The sequence below is a fragment of the Gallus gallus genome, chromosome 9 (genome assembly GCF_016699485.2).
Source record: "Gallus gallus isolate bGalGal1 chromosome 9, bGalGal1.mat.broiler.GRCg7b, whole genome shotgun sequence".
NCBI classification, from domain to species: domain Eukaryota; kingdom Metazoa; phylum Chordata; class Aves; order Galliformes; family Phasianidae; genus Gallus; species Gallus gallus.
The window spans coordinates 5522627-5544510 of NC_052540.1; the positions used below are offsets into that span (position 1 = coordinate 5522627).

A 21884-nucleotide genomic window follows, 5' to 3' on the forward strand; every position below is an offset into this window, starting at 1 on the left:
AATCAGATGTCAATACAGGTGAAACAATTTTATCAAAAGCAGAAGCTAGGTGAAAGAAGCATAAGAACTATATCAGGCAACATATCCCTTTCCAGGAGCTAATGGGGAGAGAATAAAGAAGGCTATGAACTATCCCACTGGCTAGCACAGCTGGTACACCAGTAGAATTAGAAAGGACCAATCTATTTCCACTCCAAGCCAACACTACACTTTCCTGCCTCCTTCCAAAAAGAAAAAAAAAAAAAAAGGGAGGGGAGAGAAGGGGGAACAGGACATGTTTTTTCATAAAACATACCTCCATTGCAGTTCACACATCCTCCTCACAAAATCTAGCCTCCAGTAGTGCAAATCAGAGATATCTACTGTTCTTCCTCTCCCCATACTTTACAACATTAGCACAGTTTCCAGTTAAACAAAATAACAGTAGTAGAACCTTTTCAACAGGCCTGTGTGGCTTAATGTCTTAGATTTGAGCAAAATAGATGCCACATGCATTTTTGGGTTCTTTTGGCAAAAAGGGTTCTACACTGCAATACACTAGCACAGCAATGACAGCAAAGCAACAAGGTCCTACGCTACAGCAAGTGAAGATTTGCTCAAATGCAACAGCCACAGACACAGAAACAAACAAAAGAAACTACTTACGTTCAGAAGGCCACAGGTATGCAGGTACCTCCAGCAAGAAACACTCACCTCCACTGCCAACCCTTAAATGAGGTCTGAGAAGGGCTGGATCCTGGCTCCACCCTTCCAATCATTCAGGTACATTGCATGCACCTGAGCTCCCCTGGGTTGGCCCTGCCTTCCACCAGGTGCTTAATCACTGCTTCAAGCTATGGCTTAGCATTTCTGCTATGCACTCATTCTCTAAGGACTAGCACAATATTAAAAATAAGTAATCCACAACTACCTTCTGTTGTGCTTGCACAGCACTCTCAGATTACCTGGTTACAGTCATTATGTCCTGAGCTATTTTATTTCTACCTATAGGGGAAATATAACCTCAACAAGATAGCTCAGTGCTGTCCCCAGCGTCACTGGACTACATCTTGCATATCTTGAACAAGGCTTTGCTTGGTAGCATTTCCTATGTGACAGCCAATATGCTGTTTAAATTACACTAATTATTTTTACTTGTTTCAGCATTGCTAACAGACGCTCAGATGCTGAGTACTTAATGCATTTAGTACTTTTAATTATTTAGTCAATAATCAACTGAAACAAGTATCTTGCACAATAGAAAATGCAGGCTAGAAAAATGTTATTTTCAATTTGATTTACATGAAGAATTTACTAAAATTTTGCAGCAGAGAAGGAAGTGATTTATTTTAGTATGTGCACCAAATCTTAAACTGAAGAATGACTTAATTAAACTTTCATTTTCAGGGAAAAAGAAGACTGGAATCAGACTCTAGTTCCAGGGTCATAATGTAATACTACAACACAATCTCTTTAACGATCTTAAAAAAATGAAAGGCATCTAACAACATATGACTCTACATGTATTCCTAAAACACAACATTTATTAACAAACTGTCTGTATAAGCCATATTTAAATTTCTAGGAGATGTGAAACCACACTTAAGTACTGAAAGTGAAGCATATTGTTTCTCAGAGATACTCAGTTGCTATTCACCTAGCATTGCTCTCAATTAGACATGCTGGCAATTGTTAGAAAATAGGCATTTCACTGGAAGTCCTAACTTGAAAAAGTGAATGCTGGTTCTCTTCCAGCCCATAAGTAGCTTCCAATTTTTTTTTCTGGAGTTGTGCAACAGCTTGTGTCCTGGGCTTCAGGCTCAGTACTGAAATCCTCAAAAATCAAACCTCAAAATTGAAGCTTTACAAAAAAGGAAGCACAAGATACAGGGCCACACAGTCGTTTTGTCCACTATCAGTCTTTATGGTGTGGAAGCAAAACATATTTCTACAATTTCCTTCACAGCACTGCAGGGCGTGGATCTGGTGCTTGCATTTGTCCTATCTTCCTCCTTGGCTGCACATGCAAATGAATCCTCCAAGAGCTCAACCAGTCTCCAGTCAGACTCAGATCCCAATATCATGCCAAAGAACCATCTTCTGTTTGGACTCAGCATTCAGCCCTCTTCCTCTTAACTAGCTCCTGTGCATACCTACTGGTACATTCCCAGTAATAAGTCATTATTGGACTAATCATCTATCAGATAACATTAAGCATTCCACTGACCCTAAGGAGACACAGCACTAAAACATAACATATGACAGCATCCTTTCTCTGACACGCACAGGGTTTGGAGAACAGCAGTAACTGATGGTCACTGTGCTATATTGTCACTGGCCCACATGGTATCTGTAGACTCCTTAACAGATTTCACGTAGGCTCTAAGGACACTAGAACAAAGATGTTCTGGACACAATTTTCCTGCTTAAATCCATAGTAACTCTAAAGAGGTCAGCAGTAAACTGATTTCTGGCCTAAGTCATAAAACTGACAACTTTTTGATGTCTGCAGCTGAAGTTCTTCTAGTGTTCTCGGACACAGCATAGATCATAGAATATCATGAGCTGGAAGGGACTCACAAGGATCATATATGAATTGCTTCCACTAAAATATGCCTGACTACCATTTATTGTTCAGATTATTTTCTTCTTCTAATGTTGTACATTAATCTTTATGAATCTTCCTAGGTATTTGGAAATTTTTTCTGCGGAGTGTAGGATGTGAGTCAGTCAAATCTCTACAAAAATTTCCTCATAAGTAAAAGATTATGGAATATTTCTTCTGCCTAATATATGTTTTTTTTTGTTTTTATTTTCTGTTTGCAAGAATTCAAATCCATCCAATTTTACATAAGTGACATTTGCATATACTCATGTTTCCTACTGTTACCTCTCCTTATTACTTTATTTCATTGCATATTAAATGCACCTTTATTCTACACATGGCTGGTCTTATTGGCCTATAATAATTGGAAATTACCTGGTTTGATACCTTCTGGGCTTAGCGATTCAAACTAACATGGAGACTGAAAGCGGTTTCTGCCCAGATTTCATTATCTCCCTAGAATACAAACCAGGTTTCAGTTTGCGAACAGAAGATGAGAAAAACTTTTCACATATTCACTAAAGAGAAGAAAAATAAAAAGCTTTTATCTTATTGTAGTTTCAATAATCACACAGAACATCTAAATCAAATATTCCTGGAGATGTTCAAGGCCAGGCTGGATGGAGCTGTGGGCAAACTGACCTAGCGGGAGGCAACCCTTCCCACAGCAGAGGGCTGGAAATGGAACTTTAAGGTCCTTTCCAACCCAAACCATTCTATGACTCTACAATTTCTTTCAGTGATGTCCTAAGCCTTAGTCATCCTGTCTAGGGCATCTCAGAAAGACTGCTACACACTGTAATATAGGAACAATACAAGAATCGCTTAATTACAGTAGTAGTCAAATGTAGTCACTTCTTTTTAACTGTATTTTTGCAAAGTGTAAAGCGCAGTAGTCTTCTAGTTCTGACACAGATTTCTGGGAATACAGCACAAAAACTGTAGTAGAGAGGATGAAGGTGCCACTGCGGTTATGGGTAGGGTATTCAAAGCATGGGCATGAACCTAAATGCATCCACAGGGGATTAGAAAGCTACATTGTTTACCATATAAGTATAAAATGCAAGGAGTTTTGAATAAATATTTTGCCATGCTGTTAAAGGATTTTGACAACAATGTCACTGTGTTAAAACATTGTATGAATAGCTTGTTATTACACAATGTCCCTTGAAAATTTAAACTCTCTTGACCAGAAAATTGATATTTGCTGTCTCTCCTAGAAAGCTGACACCTTAGAAATGAAACTAAAATCAGCAATCACAAATGTAAAAAACGACAAAGAACCAAAACCACAAAAAAAAAAAAAAAAAAAAAAAAAAAAAAAAAATCCCCAAATCCATATGCTATTGTTCTGCGTGCAAATCTGATTCCTGGAATCCAGAGGACAGTTCTTTAAAGGTGCCTGTTTCTCATCTGGTACATTCAACTCCCTTGTTTTTCATCTTGATTTGGGCTGGGTACAGTCAGAGAATTATCTTAATTAATATAAGGAAATGAAGTCTGATTAAAAGGAATATATTCTGGCCAAATTCTCGTTGCAGAAATTATACTTTGCTTTTCTGAATTCTCTGATAACTGCTATTGAACACAGGATTCTCTAACAAGGTTATGTGCAAAAGCAAAAGTAATTCCTGGGAGTCTAATACTAAAAAAGTGAAACTTTATATATGTTTTGTAGGATAGTCTTAAAAACTACTAGGCAATATAAAATAATTACACTTATCATGAAATAATCAGGAGATTCCCATCATGAGTCAACCTTTGTTAACAGAAACGCAAAATGAACATGATAAACATACTGATCTCATCAGTATTCTGATTTGTTTACTGAGCCTTCATTAGCTTAAGTACTAAAAACAAATCAGGCCTGTGTCGCATAGTGTCAGTTTAATTTTATTCCAGTAAGAACTGACATGTAATGAGCACCTATATGGGTGGATGACCCAACACTTAGACATCGTTCCTGTATGACCTGATCTTAACACCTTTTTCATTTCTGTAGTATTCACCTTCACCAGTTCTGCAAAACTTTATCTGTAGATGAAACATGATGAAATTCCTTACAATCGACGTTGAGTTGGAACAAAATATCATGCAGAAGGATGCCACTATCAAAAGCTCTGCCTCAGAGCTGGATCAGTTACCAACAACCACACTCAGCCAAAAGTGCTGACCGTAGAGGATGCTGCAGAATACATATTGTTTGAATTGTACTACTCCATGTCAAACATGTCAAGGTCAAATTATCTGGAACTTGGTGAAGAAAGGAATAAAAATTTTTCTTTTCTCAATTTCTGAATGCTTTTCTGTGATAATTACTAGAAATTCTCTTTCTTATAAGCATTCACCCCGCATTTAAAAGGTGCCCTCAACATACTGCTATTACTTATAACTGTTCACTGATTTGTTCCATTTCTTTGATGAATAAAAGCAGTGAAAGCTGAGGAGAGATACTAAAATACATCACGAAGAGTAGGGTAAGTCAGAAGTAGATGACTAAAAGGCCCAGGGAAGTTCATTCCTCTCAGGCACTTGGCTTTCTGGCCTCCAGTGCAAAGCAGGCCAGGCACAGGCAGTAAAAGTGCCTGAGCAAGAATCAAGGTACAGAACATGACTGTTGAAAAGCTGCACTAATGCATTGTCTTTCCTCCTTGCATTTCAGAACACATTATTTTTTGTGTGAAAATTTATGAGCTAAAGACAATCCAATGTCATTTAATTAACTTGATCAATAATTGGATAATATGGTTTACCAGTATTCCTATCTACACTATTACAGTATTCCTGTCTACACTATTCCAGTTGCAGTACAGTAACTCTTGCTTTATTAAATACGATGATTCCTGCTCTTTTTAAAATGGGATAGTTGATAAAATATTAAAAAATATATTTAATGCTTTCTTTATATTTATCATCATCAAACAGGACTTCATCCACAGTGAATTATTCTGTATCATTAATTTCAAAACAAGTTTGCCATCTTTCAATAGTATTTTACAGCAGTTATTTTTGTTATGTATTCAGGAAATTACAAAATTTCTTATCTGTCTTTTCTAGGAAGAGAGAAAGCATAAGTATTCTTTTCTAATTATTGCCCTTCAGCTTCCTCAGAGCATTTTTTTAACCTATTTAGTTTCAAGATTTGTTTACATTCACTGATATATAGGTTAAGTTTACTCTTCATTTATTTCAATGTTATGTTCCAAGGATATCTTACTGAACACTCACTGTAAAACCTTCAGCTGTGGTCCCTCGCATCCTGAAATTTTCTCTCCACATAATCCTGCCTTCTGTCACAACAGAGTGAATAAAATTAGTATTGTTTTGTTTACAGAATACATTTCTTCTAGCAAAACATGCACACCTCATAGTATATGTTACTTTAAGAAGTTTGAGTAAATTTTCACATTATGTGTATGTATGAGCACACATGCTCAATGCCCCAAACACATACACAGAGCAATTGTTGAAAACCTTCATTAAAATTTTGTAAAGGAAGTCCATCTGCCATAGCTCAGGATGTCCTGTTTCTGTGAGGGGCTTTGGATATTTCTTGGCAATTTTCTCATTGAAAGCATAGGTAGGAGACTGGATAGAATCTTGCTACTACTAAAATGATCTGATTTGTAAAGGATGTTTTGAAGGGCTCTTCCCCACATGCTGGGACTCTCGAGGCACGGACACCTCATCAGACACAATACTCTCAGTTTAGCATCCTCTTTCCTGTCAATGCCAAGGATGAGGATAATACTGGAGGAAGGTCACAGAATCATAAGGGTTGGAAGGGACCTCTGGAGATCACCTAGCCCAACCTCCTGCTAAAGCAGGTTCGCTACAGTAGTTACACAGCATTCAGGTGGGTTTTGAATATCTCCAGAGAATGAGGCTGCACAACCTCTCTGGACAGCTTGTTCCAGTGCTCTGTCACCCCCAAGCAAAGAAGTTCTTTCTCATGTTGAGATCGAACTGCCTGTGTTTCAGTTTGTGCCCAGTGCCCCTTTTCCTGTTGCTGGGCATCAATGACAAGAGCCTGGCCAGGCTCTGGGTGCTCTTATCCCAGCAGTCAGCAAGCTGGAGTTTCTCACATGGCCTGGCCTGTTGCAGAAAGAAGTGATTACTTGGTTGGTCAGAGCAGGTGAAGCTCATCGCATTCTAATCCAGCAAGGGATGTGCCTGCTGCTCCTCTGTCAGAGAGATAAACAAAGAGCCTTGTCTTCTGAACTGGGGGGTTATAATTTGGGGTTAGCATCAGTTTATATCTGATTGTTTTAAGAGATTGGTTGCTTTGTAGGAGGATGGAGGCAGCTCTGTGGCTTGTTTGGATTCAAATTTTATTTGAATTATTGAAAGGCAAACAATAAGTTCAAACTTGAGGAAAATTCATTCGTGATTGATTGGTGATATTTGTTTTACTTAGTGCTGCTCTCCAAAGCGTTCAGTTTTAATTTTACAGCTAATCAGTCTGCAAACTGTAAAAAGCCCCAGATTTCATCTCCACTGAGAAAATACTTTTGTTGTTTGTGTTCCACATTTAAAAAAACAAAGGCTGATTGCCTTTGGAGGTAACAGTACATTATATATAATGTATACATCACGGATGTAAGTACCCAAAGAAAATATTTTCCATGGAGACAGATGTTGGCCCAACCAAGCAAAACTAACTGCCACAAGGGTGTGCCATTCTATCAGGAAAAGAAGGAGAGAGGAAAAGAGAACGGATGGAAAAAGGGATCTGCATGAGGGATCAAAAAATGTCATTAAAAAAACCCACCAGTTGGGAACAAGGAGTAGAAAACTCAACAGGAAAAAAGAAACTAGGGATGGAGAAAAGTCATTAATATTGGTCTTAAGCACATTACTCTTCCCACGAAGAATACTTTATTCCCTCCTTAAATGGACATATTTCCAAAATGGAAGACTGCTGATGTTTCTCATAAGACAGTACTGGATGCACTAGTGGGATGGAAAATACAATCGGTAGAAACCGAGAGAAGAAAACCAGCCTTGTTTTTTGTTATGCCTCTCCTTTTCAGTACAGAAAGCAGCATTTCCTATAATAAGAGAAAGAATTAGCACTACATTTATCCTACTCTACTGAGTTCTTTGACCCAACAGGAGCTCCAAGCCATGGACAGTCCTTCAATTAGTTTCACTGAACAAGAATATTAAACAGTCCTTCAATCACCCTGCCCTGCGAAGCCCAGGCACATATACCATCCTGCCCCACCAGTGGACAGAGGGAATTTAATGTTCTCTGCTCTTAGAAACAATTTCAATGTGTAACACTCTCGATGAGTCTTCGCCATTAAAAATCTCCCTTGTTCATACAGCAATAATAACCTGCATGCAAAGTCATACAGAAACACATTAAAGTCTTATCATCATCTCATTCTTCTAAAAATTATTTTTACTTGCATCTCTGAAAGGTGAGACAATCAACCCTTACTAAGCATATGACAGAACCCTATGTGCTGGATAAAGAAGCATTTTTAAAAGTAGAGCTATCTGGAAAAACTGAAAAGGTATTGCACAGTTAATGGCAGATTCTACTAGAAATTAAAGTAACATTTTATCAAAAGCATGCCTAACGTGGCATATAAAATACTTCAATCATTTATGAAGTCAATACTCATTAGCCCTAACTAAAATTAAAGTAAGAATATATACAGTAACTTTTTTTTTTTTTTTTTTTTTGCTATCCATACAATCAATCTCCATTTTAAAATCAAAGGGAATTAGGAAACACAAAATGGAGAAGTGATCCAGAGTCAGCAAGATGTCTGTGGCAGTTATTAACAGAACTCACCTCCCAGCTACGGGTTGCATTTGCCTTGTTAAGAAATGACCCACACAGACTGGGGAAGAGAGACCCAAAGTAGTGAGACAGGCATAGGATATTACACAGAAAAATAACACAGTACAGGCAATTTAGCCACAGTACCTCAAAACATTTGGCATTATTTCTTAAAGACTCTAGCAGGATCAGGCCCTTTGAGAAACACATTATTTATGTAAGATAGGTTGTTTTGAAAGTTTTTTTTTTTTTTGAAGTATCACAAAACCAGTTAAATATTGAAAATCGAGCAATTGCACTGGTTGTCTACAAGATGTTTCTCTAGCTAAAGATAAGGGTATAAGGTTTTTGTTGCTACTTAGCACCTTCTGCTTTTATTAAATAGTAAAAAAAGTCCAATCTCATCAATGCCATGGGGCTGGAGATGAAGGTTTCTCAAGGAGACAGAAGAGGGCAACATGCTAACTATCCTTCCTTCCTTCTTGTTCTATATTAAGAAGCAGACTCACGATATCAAGAACTGAACATTCTTCCTTTTGACTGAGTAATCGATTGGAGAGCTTTACAGTAGATGAAAAAATGAGCAGATGTTTTACTCACCAATCGGATGATAAGAAATGTTCCCCATGTAATCACAATGCAGGAAAAAGAAAGTATGCAATTCTTTCAGAGTGTAAACATTGAACATTTACATTTTTTAATTGTTTTCATAGTAAAAGGACAAAAATTTTGCAAATATTTCTCAAAGATGTAGATTCTTTCACGCATCGAGAGACTTTTGCTGTTCATTCTTATGCTGGACCCAAAGCCCCACACTGCCATCTGCTGTTCTGTGGCCACACAGGGAGCAACGTTGAAAACTTCGAAAGCATATCCCAAATTACTTCACAGTAATCAGCACTGTTTAGCTTTGATTTTCAGAAACACGGTACTACAATATAAGAAAATCGTATCTAATTGTTGATAATGAAGACACTAACCTCACATGTTTTTTTTTTTTTTTTTTTGAATAGCAATTTGGAAATTATTAAAGAGAAATCATAAGAATGACTGCAAAGCACCATTTAGCCATCATTAAGTGAGAGATATAATCACATTTACAGCATATCGCACAGAATCAGACATTGTACCAGCATTTAGAGGAAGTTTGATGCTGTATACCATAAAAAGAGGCATGAGAGGAAAGGCAGAAACAAACAGTTAATTAAAAGATGCCTCACTCTAATGGCAAATATTTTATCCTCAGTGTTCAAACAAGCCAAGTAAATGCACAGTTAGTTCTGGACGAAGTTTCCAAAACTATACAGTACTGATGCCACATTGCTCTGTTCTTCACAGGATCAGACCTCATTTTCTGCAGCCTCAGCATTCAGAATGTAATTTTGGTTTTGGGTCTAAACAAAACCATCCAAGCAATAGCCTAACTACTTTGTAAGTATCAGTCAAAAATTCTACTGCCTACCTACAAGGGAAATGGTACTTGGAAGTTAATTATACTGGACAGGAACACATAGAAAAACCGAGTGATCTCAGTGCTGCAGCGTTCTATTGTAAAGCTCCACGTGGACTGGCTGCATCTCAGTAATACCTTGTAAGGCTTAGGAAATCTTCATACTGTTGCAGAGACACAAAGGGCACAGAATCTGGTTTGCTTTTTCATGTAGTGTGAAAGCTATCTTTCAGAGTCAGATCCTAAATTTGCGTGTGGTCTGAACTATTGTGCTTCTATTCAAAATTCAGTAGAAAATTAGAGTCTGTTTAGTGGCTATCACGAAGAACAAAATATTTCAAGCAAGCAAAACAACCCAAGTGAAGGCTTGAACAGAAGGAGCAGAATGGTCTTAGATCAACTTTAGCTGGTTGTAAAACTGCATCTTGAGGCTACAGTTACCTGAAACACCGTGACACCATCTGGAGACTTGCTGCTAATGAAATGAGAAGATTCTGCTTCCATTCTTTTCTTCTCAGAGGCTCTGGCATTCATTAGACCCCTCTGTGACTTCATTCAGCTCAATAACCTGAAAGAAAATTATTCATTGTTTCTACTTGAATAATAAGATGAAGGAGTTTATGAAAAAAATATGATGTGTGCTAGAGGATATAAAGGATGGAATCAGAATCAGGCAGCTCAGAATAGGGTGAATAGAAGGGAGGACCGTGATATTTGCCTTTTACTGTGGAGTTGTGAAAAAAAATGATCTGACCAGGCACAAATATTTGGACTTTGAACAGTTTCACTTTGTTATCCTAATTTTCACTCTACTTTTTTGCTGTAGGATTGGTTTTCCAATGAGGAAAATGATTCAGTGCTTTGATTTTGTGTATTGTCCACTCTCCCATTTGACAAATGGGGGCAATCTGCATACAGTACATGGGACAGAATTTGGCCTGTGCCTCATACATTCCTGTCACTAATATTTCTCCTGACATGAGAGATTGTCAGCTGCTTTTCTTTATTTTCCCTGTGAAATATTTTATAAAGCCACTACCAGATCTCGCTAGATTATTTATATGTACTGTGTGCCTTCATAAAGATCTAAGTACTTACTCTAGTCTAAGTGTACAAACACTAACATATGTTAATGATCATGTCATGTGTTACAGAATGGCATGGCTAAACATGCAGGAATTATGAATACACGGGAAAAAGAGCTGTGGAAGCAAACCAATAATGAACAGATCAGCCAGAAAAATGGTGCAGGTTTCTATCTTTCCTTTTGGTCTCCACAGTTTGTCATCTGTATGCACTGCGAAGAACAAATGCAGTAACTTATCACACAGCTTTAAAATACTTCATAAAGTACACTCATATTTTCCCCCACATTTAAGCAGATTTAGCACCCAGTCAATCATTTTTGTCCACACTGCTCTGGAAATCAGCTAGTGACATCTGGTGCTCCACCCCGTGCTTTGTCCAAAAATGGATGTGAGTCTTCCTGTATACTTCATTGGGCAACCTAGTAAAAGTCAATGGGTTTACTTGGAATTAAACGGGGAAAACAGGCTAAGAACTATTGGACTATACTCATTTTATGTCTGTTTTTGTCTCTAGGATTTTATTGATTTGCTTTGGCAGAAAGTAACAAGAATAAGTGCAACTGAAAACTGTTCTTGTGAGACATACACTTCATTAAGCAACTAAATAACCATTTAATCTGGGCCGAAATACAACCTTCAGATCAAGCAGGTACAGTTGTTAGTTCGACAAATCTAAATACTTTTGCTTAAAACAAAATGAAAAAATGTTTGATTTTAACAGACGAATGCAGAAGTGGCTGAGATTTAAACTGATGCGGTTCTTTTAGATCTGATTCTCTGAGATCAAAACATCGTTTGCTTTCGGAGACTCTTTCATTTATTTGATCACAAAGAGAAGATACTGTAGATTTATGTGTTGTTTGTGCTGCAGAGCACAGCCGTTTTAGCTTTTCTGTCAGACCCCCAGGATCCTGTCTTTATAATGACTTTTTAAAATGCACATTGGGTATGTCTAAGCAAATTTAATTTGTATTAAATTCTGGATCCAAAGCAAAGGGAAAAAAATAGAACAATAAACCCTCCAGCAACACCTTTAATAACGTGGTATTTTATTTTAATAATGTAATAGTCTTTTAAGCTGGTATGGGTAAAAAAAAATGGTTAAAAAAAATTCCTATTGTGAAGACAGCAATAACAACAAAAATAAACAGTTGCATATTATTAAGTAGCAAAGTACAGGAGGGCATTTCTATGAACAATTAATTCTGGGAACTAAGAAAGAGAAAACAAGGTGGTAAAACAAATGGTAAGAAATTCAAAGTAATGCAAGATGAAAACAGGAAAGTTTAGGGGCGATATAAAAACAGTACGGAGAATTGAAGAAAAATCATTACACGTAACAGAAGGAAACTTGTGAAAGAATCTCAGAGATAGAATATCAGAGGCAAAAAGAACACAAAAAGGGATTGTCCCAGCATCAAGAGTGGTTTCTTGGCATCACTAAGCAACAAGAAGGCTTGGGAGATAAGAGTTCTTCTAACTAAACATGAACAAAAAACGTTGAAAGGGATAAAATCAGTCATGGGAAAAAATAATTTCTTAACAGTAACAATTCATTGGCAGAAAAATGTATTCACCTACTACTGAAAGAACCGAAGAATGAAATGGCTGTGTCAATAAAGTCAGTTATTCCTAGAAAAGGATGGAAGAAAAAAATACAGTTAGCAATGAAGAGGTATTAGACCAGTTTATAAGCAGGATACATCACAGCTTGTGTTTGAGCCCAGGTTTAGTTCACAATGCCCTGATGGGTAGTTGGATTCAAATGGATGGGACTTTAAACAGAAATGGAATGAGAAAGAGGTTAAATACTGATTAAGATGGGGGAAAACAACAATTACTCACATCATACCTGACTCTGAGTAACACCAAATATTTACTATTTTTCCCCCCTAACAATTTGTATTTAAAAGATAAGCATTACAGGAGTAGAACAGAAGAATGAAATGTATTGGAAAATATGGGCTTAATTCTGAGCTCACTGAAGTCAGAGAAGGACTTCCAATGGCTTTAATGGGCTTTGGCTCAAGCCATTTTAGTGTAGCAAAGAAAACAATATAAACCAAAGTGGGATTTATATCCCTACCATAAATAATGTATGTAATCTCAATTACTGGAGGCAGTATTTGTATATATCCGATTTATCATTATTAAAGAGAGATTATAGCAGCTTTATGTGAGACAGAGGCAAATCTAGGTCATTTGCATTATCCACTGTAACTACTCTGGCACTTTCATTCTTACTGTTTAAAATCTCAATCTTGCCCCCATGTGGCCCAGGAAAATATAGCAAGCAGGCACTGTAAACACATCTGTAACTAAACTGGAAATAAAGACTACATATAGCCAAAAGCACTCCTTAGTTTTGTAATTTTCCCTTCAAATTTGAAATTAAAATGACAAATAGTCGTGGCACAAACAAAATCTAAGATATTTGCTCTTCCAGCTATACATACTATTAGCACTTGTTAAACTGACAATGCTGAAGAGAAGCATTTGTCAGATTTGCATTCATAGTTTCCCCCATTCCCTCTCACTGTGGGTTTTTGAATACGTGACAGAAGCCAGCTGTTGATGCAGGATGATAATGGCTATGGCTGACCTCAGTTACACCATCTTCTGGGTGTATCTCAGCTGTGCTTTGCTAAATGGCTTTGTTCAGCCGAACTGCCTACAGCTCTGCACTCAGAGCCAAGTTTGGCCCAGTGGCACAGTGCAGCATCTTCTATCCCTGCTGCCACGGATCAAAATGACATCTGAAAATAAAACAGCTTAAAACATCTGTATGGTCTTTAGGATGGAAAATGGCCACTTTGATGTATTAGCAAAGGCTCATGCGTCATCACCACTGTCATCACCACCATCAAAATAAAGGGATTCTGGTGGAAGTTGGAGGGGGACAGCTTTGGATGGCAATACAAGCCCATGGCTACATAGCTTTAAGGACCATTACAGAGAAAATAATACTTGGTCTCCTGAAGAAAAGAAACTTGCAGATGATACTCCTGAAAACAGACAGTATTATCACAACCACCCCAATGATTATAGCAAAGAAATAAACCACTCCATCTAGGCACAGGGAACCAAAACAAACCACACATAGCACGTCATTCATTTAATTACTTATCTGACAATAGAATAAGATTTGTGTCATTTCTCTTACTTCCACAAACTCTGCCTTCTCTACAAAAAAAAAAAAAAAAAAAAAAAAAAAAAAAAAAACAAACTTCTCTTCAGTTTAATCCATGCAGATTAAGTGAAAACAGATTCCAACCTGGTCCATTGTGTCCCTCAGAAAAATGTTCCACAGGATTGCCAGATTCTTTATCAGGAACAAGAGAACCAACCATTAATTTTAAAAAGGTCATGTCATCAGCTGTGGACACGCAGACACTCTGACTGGGCTCAGTCTGTTTCTTCTTACAGCAATGGGATGCACAGTTCCCAAACCTCACATTTTGTCTTTTTGTGTTTTTCCAACAGAGAATTCTTCCTTCCTAACAACTTGCAAACACAATTTTGACACAATTACTATTCTGAAAAGCTGGCAGCCCACAGTCCCTTACTTTATTTATTAAATGGCAAGCTCCTAGGCTCCCCATTTGCTTTCCTTCTCCCTGAGTTCTTAACCAAAGTGGTTCAGCGTCAGCAGCCATCTGATCCTTTTGCTCTCCTGAAACTACCAACAAAAAGGAAATTAATGCCAACTGTGGAGGTGATTTTGTATCGAAACTTTTCCAATAGAATCCAGACAGACCACCAATGTGTTTCACAGGGGACATCCACCCCTCATCAGATGGTTGTAATTTTCCAACAGCAATTGTCCTGGGATGCATTGAAAATAGTAACTAAAGCTAAGAAAGATTCTTTATTTCATTATCAATGATTACACCACTGATTTTTGAAGCTGATTTTGTATTTGTAAGTATACCAATAAAAAATATCCCACTTAAAGTTGTTACTTCAGTACGGCAATAAACCATACATAAAACATAACCAATGTATCCAACATCAATTCATATTATTTTATAAAACACATTAACCTGCTCTACTTCTATCTCCAGCACTGTTAGTTAATATTTCCTTTCATCCTGCCAGCCAAAAGGCTAATCCTCACAGCAGCTGTTACTACTCCAGTACAGAACGAATGTGAATTTAACCTCTCCTGGATATAGTCTAATAAATTCTCTTGTTTTTCTAAGCACTTCTGTGAATTAAAATGGACGTTGGCTTGCCATCCAAATTCATGAACAGGTCTGAAGTGGCTTTTAGGCAAGTCGCCAAATAACTTCCCAATTCCCTTATAGGGTATAGCTCTCACTCCAGAGATCCTCCAAGCAAGAGCTGAAAAACAACATCTTCTCAATTTCCTCAACATTGTTTTTAATTTTCTTGGCATTATTTAAATAAATTAAGCACAAAATCACATTAAAATAATACTAGGGATTCATTTGCACTCTAATTCTCAATGATTTCAACTTGATTGTACCAGTATAAATATGAGAAGAATATGCCTTCCTACGACCTTTCTGATAATGCAAGGGTCAGGATATTGAAGGATAAAGCTTGAATACAAAATTCAACTCGGTATGTGTGTTTCAGTATTGAATAAGGATAGGTAAAACAAGAATGCTGCCCAACACAATGAAGATCTATTATTAGAAACAAATATATATTTAAACAGATGTTTAGCCTTGTTCTGTTTAAAACCAACACATGCTATATAGTCTCTGTTTTCCTTAAGACTTTAATTTCCATTTTCAAATGTAACACAATTTAGACTCTGATTTGGCACAGCAGCCGTCAACCTACTAAACTTTAAAACAATCAGAAATCTACAGAATTTAAGCATATTGCTTGTGTTTTGAGATCTCGCCTCTCGGAGATGAAGTATTTCCCAGTTTGACAGGGAGTTGTCAAGCAGGTTACATCACCTTGTGGCTTTGAGCATTTGACAATCCGCATCATTCAGGGCCCTTCTCGAGACTTGCCTGCTAGTAATACATTTTCTTTGACTCACACACCCCTAACCACAGCGTGTGAGGCTGACACCCAGCAGAAGGTACAGACTAACAAGCAATAATTAACTAGGTAATGCCTATTGAAATATACTCAGCTATAATAAGTCAGTTGCTGTGTTAATGAAATCACGGAATCATTAAGGTTGGAAAAGGCCCCTCAGATCCCCAAGTCCAACCCCACCCCACCATGCCCTCATCCCTCAGTGCCACATCTCCACGGCTCTGAACACCTCCAGGGACGGTGACCGCCTCACCTCCCTGTGCAGTTGTGCAGTGCCTCACTGCTCTTTCTGAGGAGAAACATTCCCTAATATCCAACCTGATACAACTTGAGGCCGTTTCCATCCCATCGCTGTTAACCTGGGAGCAGAGCCCGACCCCCACCTCACCTCTGCCTCCTCTCAGGGAGTTGCTGAGCAATGAGGTCTCCCCTGAGCCTCCTCTTCTCCAGACCGACCCATCCCAGTTCCCTCAGCTGCTCCTCATCACACTTTGTGCCCCAGAGCCCTCACAGCTCCGCTGCCCTGTGAACACACTCCAACACCTCAGTGTCTGTCTTGTAGTGAGCTATTTATCACCCCCCCCGTACCAAGACGCTGAAGTTCCTCACAAGAGAAGCCTACAGCCGCCACGAGCGGCAGCGACCTCTCACCGACCTGAGGAGAAGGATGCACTGCGCAGTGCCGCTCCTCAGGCAGCAGCACTCGTGGTATCCTTTGGACTTATTCCAGTTTACGGGTCGCACGGAAAATCTGCCATCACGCTTATACTTTCAGTCACCCCACAAGCGCCGGATTATCAGAGAGAGCCACAGGACAGTCTTCGTTTTGGGTAAATTACCACAGCGCTACTCCTTCTGCCAGGTGCTGCCTGCCGCCTCCTGGTTGACGGGGGGAAAGCAGCGGCTCGGCGGCGAGAACGCACAACGCGTGCTCAGCCCGGAGTTCTGCTTGCTCCGTCCCGCAGCCGAGCAGACACCTGCCGGCCCACAGCCCCGCTCCGCGACGTTCCCGCCAAACGTCCCCGCTCTGACAGGAACGCCAGCTCGGACTTCCACCTCAGCTCGGGCTCCCGCCTCCGCAGCGTTCACGCGAACGCACTGGGAGCGGCTTTCTGACCGAGGGAGATTCTCGGCACGGGCAGCGCCGCTCGGAAAGACCGCGCACTCCATTTCCCGACGTGCCTCAGGAGCGACGCGGCGTCTGCGTCGGTGGCGGGGCGTGCGCAAGATGGCGGCGCTCGCGGCGAAGGGTGCCGCTCTGCTGCCCGTGCGGCTCTCGCGCGTGGCGCGGGCGCTGTGGGGATGGCGCGTGCAGCGGGGGCTCGGGCAGGACGCGGGGCCCGCGGGCGGTGCGGGAGCGGGCGGTACGTGAGCGGGCGGTGGCGGGAGCGCCTTCTCCGCCTTTCCTGCCCATCCGCGCCCTTCGCGGAGCGCGTGTGCGGTGCTGCCAGGGTGGCTGAGGAGGAGGGAAGCGGGCCGGGGGCAGGCGGGCTGCGGGAGGTGCTTTCGTGTGAGGGCGGGTGTGCGGCCGTCTCTTCGCCCCTCTTCCGCGTTCATGGCGTGTAAAATCCTCCGGCAGAAAAAAGGGACGCGAAGCCCGCTTTTACGGATGAAGCGGTTCAGGATTTGCTGTACAGAATGACGGGGCTGAACCTGCAGAAGGTTTTCCGTCCGGTTCGGCAGGAGCTGAAGCCGCCCAAGTACCGGCTGCTGACGGAGGCTCAGCTGCAGGAGGTGCGTGACGTGACCTGCCCTGCGCTGCGCTGCGCCCCGCTGTGGGACGCGCCGTGCGGAGCCGCCCGCCGTGGGTTCCCGGTGCCGCGGCCCTCGGGGCAGCTCCCGCTAACCGCCTTTCTAACTTCTAATTGTGAAATCAACTCAACTTTTATTTTAAGGCCACCAGAAAAGCCGTTGTGGAGGCTAAGGAGAAGCTGAGAATGCCGCCAGTGTTGGACGAACGAGAGCCCATTGATGATGTGTTAGCAGACGACAAAGTCCTCGAGGGAACTGAGACTGCGAAATACGTGTTTACAGATCTAACTTATGCCACTCCGCATCGTGTCAGTAACAGTCCATGAACTTACTTTAACAGCTACTCATTCTTAATTCCAAAGCAAGCGGTAGGTTGTAGTACGACACAGAGCAGGCTGCAGGAGGCCGAGGAGCTGTGAATGTCATCCTCAGTGCGGAGATACGAGAGGTGTTTTACGTTGCTGACTTTTGGCTGTTGATGATAAATTACATTCCAGGGCTTAATAGTAGGAAACACACACGTTGTTAATTTGGTGTGTGCTGAATGTGTAAAGTTGGGCCAGCAGGAACACGAGCTCCTTTCTCTGGGTTTAGTTATCTTATTCGTTCCACTTTCCAGAGCTGTAGCTTTTAGTGTAAGTGCATGCAGCATTGCATTTTACAGCCTGATTAAGGTGTAAATGTATTACTTTTGAAGGGAAAAATAATTCTATGCATACTAACAGTCACAAAGATACTGTAGTATTGGTGTGGTTTTGGTATTGGAGCACTTAGTCGAACAAGAATCTTTTTTACAGTGATTCTGCTTATGTAGCGGATGCTGTGGGAGATAATGCTCTTTTTGGTCTTCTTTTCAGGAACGTTTCATTGTAGTTAGAGAACCGAATGGTGTATTACGTAAGGCAACCTGGGAAGAGCGAGACCGAATGATACAGATATTCTTCCCAAAAGAAGGGCGCAGAGTTATTCCCCCAGTATTATTTAAGGACGAACACCTCGGGGTAAGGTCACCTGGGGGTTGAAAACGGGTCATTTATATTTTCTCGTCTATGCCGTGACAGTGAAGGTATGCTGTTTGGACAGAGTAGTAGCTCTGAATAAGCCACTTGGGTTGTAGGTTTCGGTCTCCTTGAACAATTGCTTACCAGTGTAACCTGCTGAAATTGCTTAAAATAAAATTCCGAGTTGCAAGCAGATAAATACTGGGTAATGTAAATATTCTGTCATACTGTAGGTATGCATGTAATGGTTATGTGTGCTGTGTTTCTCTGAAGAGAAATGTTTCCAGTGCCATTTAAATTTTGGATAGCTGCAGTTTTGTTACATTTGACCTATGCCTGAATTTGAACTGTTTCAGACTGTGTTTCAGCAAGACCGTCATGAGGATATCCTTAACATGTGCATTGCTCAGTTTGAGCCAGATTCAGCTGACTATATCAGAGTAAGTTCACTTTTTTTTTTTATTTTTAAGTAAAAAAATATTAGGGAAGGACTTTCAAGGTTTATTTTATAAGCATAAATACTATCTGGGGATCAGAGTTGTTCAGGTGTGTTCTTCCCCTCCACTCCCATGGGTTACTTGTTATCTTTGCCATCAGCTTTCTATATTTTTTCCAGAAACGTGACCCACTTAAATATTTTCCAACTGTATAGAAAGATCTACAGATACAGCAAATAGTCTTCTGGTATCAAACCAGAATTGATAGTAACTGCAACTGGCCGCAACCAGAGGTGTGCTGCTTGAATTGTCTTGACTACTATGCTAGGGTTTGAAAAAAACAGGTAGATAACTGATGCATCTGAGAGCACTGTGCACAAAATAAACGAGTGTTTGTGACAAAAAGCAGATACAAAATACACTTCCAGCTGAAGTATTTCAATTTAGTAACTGTAAGTAGTAATGAATATATCAATCTTTGTCATTTAAAAGCTTTTCAATTCTATCTATTTAAGATCAACTGATTTCCTGAATCACTGTGAGCAGAACTTCAATTCTTCAATTAAGTAATTCTTAAGTAACTTTCTTCAACTTTCTCAGTTAGCAACTCTTTTCTCTGACTTCATTGAAAAATAGATTGTAACTTGAGGGCAGTGCAGTGGAGGTTCAGAGGTTGTCCCTCCCTCCCAAATTTTCCAGTATGTGGGTAGCGTTTAGTTTTCTCTTAACACGCATCTATGTCTGAGTTCTAAGAACTGGATTGTCCCCGTGTTACCCCAAATTAAAGCAGGTGTAAAGCTTTAAGGTAGCACAGTTGAGCTTGTGGCTTACTGCCACAGTTCAGAGAGGCCTAAAAATGGATTAAAAAAACCTACATGAAAGGTAAAGAGGAGGAGCTGTCATGGAGCTCTGCCTATGCTATTGAAATGCATTCTTTTCTGTGTCTAGGTTCATCATCGAACGTACGATGACATTGAGAAACACGCGAAGTATGATTTGCTCCGTTCAACAAGGCACTTTGGAGGCATGGTGTGGTACCTAGTAAACAGGAAGAGAACAGATGGCTTACTAATAGATATGATCAGCAGAGACTTGTAAGTGGTGTTTGTCAGTTATTTATTCTGTTTATCTAGACAAATAGAAAATGTAAAGGTCTGTTCTTTGAAAAGAAATTATTTCTGTAAGATGTCTGAGAGTTCCCATTTGCATGATATTGTAGACTAGCTGTAATTTCAAGCTACATAGATTCTGAATGGCAGTACCATCTACATTACAACCAAACTGGTAGGTACAAAAGTAGGTATCTGCAGAAATTAACCTTCTACAGTTGCTGAATTTCTGATTTTATTTCCCTTCTAATTAATTGTCAGTGAACTTCCAACTCTGGGCACTGCTGATCTTAAAACCTAACAGTTGTTAACAACTGGGCTGTTTTGGCTTTTAAGACTCAGTCTGGATTTTGGAGCAGTTCCAAAGTAGCTGTGCTTGACAGCAACTGCTAGGATAGACAGTGGGAAGTAAAAGACACATGTAGATTTTGAATGGGCACATGTAGATTTTGAATGGGTAATTTCCCACAAGAGCTGTTAAGCTCATTCAGAGCTCAGTGAAGCAGATACTACTTAATTGTCCAAAATATCATTAGAGCTAGGAAAAAAATGATAGAACTCAAAATTGCAGCAATGATATTCGTTTCTTACTATTGAATTTAGAAACTTCTAACAGCTGCTCAGATCCTACTTTCAAACTGAGGATATGAAGAAAGTGGAGGAAAGCAAAATAGTAAATGGGAAATTCAAATGTCTGTACTTAAATTCTCAGACATTAACGCATCTTTTATCTGCCTGTCACCCACCCACTTTTGGTTTTTATTTAGGCTTATGGAAGTAAAACCCTTATTCAAGTTTTAATTTCTTCATAGACTAAGAATGATAAGATCCCTAATACTACTTGTGTTAAATGTGCCAGCTACTGCAGTCAGAGTTAGAAGGCTTCTTGTTTAGCTGTTCCACCGAATGCTTGTTTAGTGGGCAGCTCCTTCTATTTTACAGCTTTCAGCTTTTATAGCTGCTGAACAGTAGTGGATTAGGCTTAAACTGCAGTATGAATTAGTTTGTTACTTGCTGCACGTGCTTCTGGTCTTCCTTCTCAGGGACAAGGTGCTATTGCAGTAAATGACGGGCTGCCTCTTTAGCTCTCTGTTCTAATGACTGTGTATATGAGGTGAAAGTGTATGAAAGACTGTGGTGTGCTAGCACATTTAGAAAAAGTAATAGCTACAACTGAACCTTTATTTGTTTAGGCTGGATGATGCTACATGTTTAATCACACTGTATCATATGCTCCATCCGGAATGTCAGTCAGCAAAAGAAGCTGAAGAAGGGAAACTCCATGGAATTGATCTGATCAAGGTATGCTTCTCTATTTTAAGCATACTTACCTACAGACGATAAGGCTTTTGAACAGCAGAAGCCTAGTCAATAGCTTCCCGTAATGAACTAGAACTGCTGTGTATTTTTTGAACTATATAAAAAAGCATAATGAGGGGGTAGAGCTGGCTGATGAACCATTGGAATGCTGAAATATCACCGTGTACTCTGCTCTTAACTGTACATTTTTCTCCATCCCCCCTTGCTTCTAGGTCTTTGTGAAAACTGAATCACAGAAAGAAGGCTATATACAATTGGCCCTCCAGGCATACCAAGAAGCAATGGCTACTTCTACAGCTTCATGAAATAAACAATGGTTTATCATTA

General features: G+C 39.8%; 1 protein-coding gene and 1 long non-coding RNA gene across 4 annotated transcripts in view; one reads left to right on the forward strand and one right to left on the reverse strand.

The window, feature by feature from the left end:
• LOC121113443 overlaps window positions 1–17173 on the reverse strand; it is a 110064-nt gene extending 92891 nt beyond the window's left edge. The window contains exons 1-2 of the long non-coding RNA XR_005862260.2: window positions 16594–17173; window positions 10270–10396 (exon numbers count right to left, since the gene is read on the reverse strand). This is a non-coding gene — a long non-coding RNA (uncharacterized LOC121113443). The remainder of the gene's footprint in view (window positions 1–10269; window positions 10397–16593) is intronic.
• On the forward strand, window positions 16591–21884 carry MRPS22 (mitochondrial ribosomal protein S22). Of its 3 annotated transcripts, none has more exons than XM_015277053.2 (8): window positions 16591–17302; window positions 17518–17672; window positions 17834–17998; window positions 18548–18691; window positions 19048–19131; window positions 20077–20222; window positions 21431–21539; window positions 21770–21884. In XM_015277053.2, the coding sequence occupies exons 1-8, from the start codon at window positions 16606–16608 to the stop codon at window positions 21860–21862; spliced, it is 1593 nt and encodes a 530-aa protein (XP_015132539.2). In that variant the 5' UTR covers window positions 16591–16605; the 3' UTR covers window positions 21863–21884. The 3 variants fall into 3 exon arrangements, with proteins under 3 accessions (XP_015132539.2, XP_040561827.1, XP_040561828.1); XM_040705893.1 differs by having other exon boundaries at window positions 16591–17287; XM_040705894.1 differs by having other exon boundaries at window positions 16591–17188.

Excerpts from the sequence above, each read along its gene's own strand:
- MRPS22 (XM_015277053.2), top strand. The coding sequence starts at position 16,606 with ATGCACTGCGCAGTGCCGCTCCTCAGGCAGCAGCACTCGTGGTATCCT. Across the intron at positions 17,673-17,833 it reads CGGAGGCTCAGCTGCAGGAG|GCCACCAGAAAAGCCGTTGT; the intron begins GTGCGTGACGTG and ends TTTTATTTTAAG. Across the intron at positions 21,540-21,769 it reads ATGGAATTGATCTGATCAAG|GTCTTTGTGAAAACTGAATC; the intron begins GTATGCTTCTCT and ends CCTTGCTTCTAG.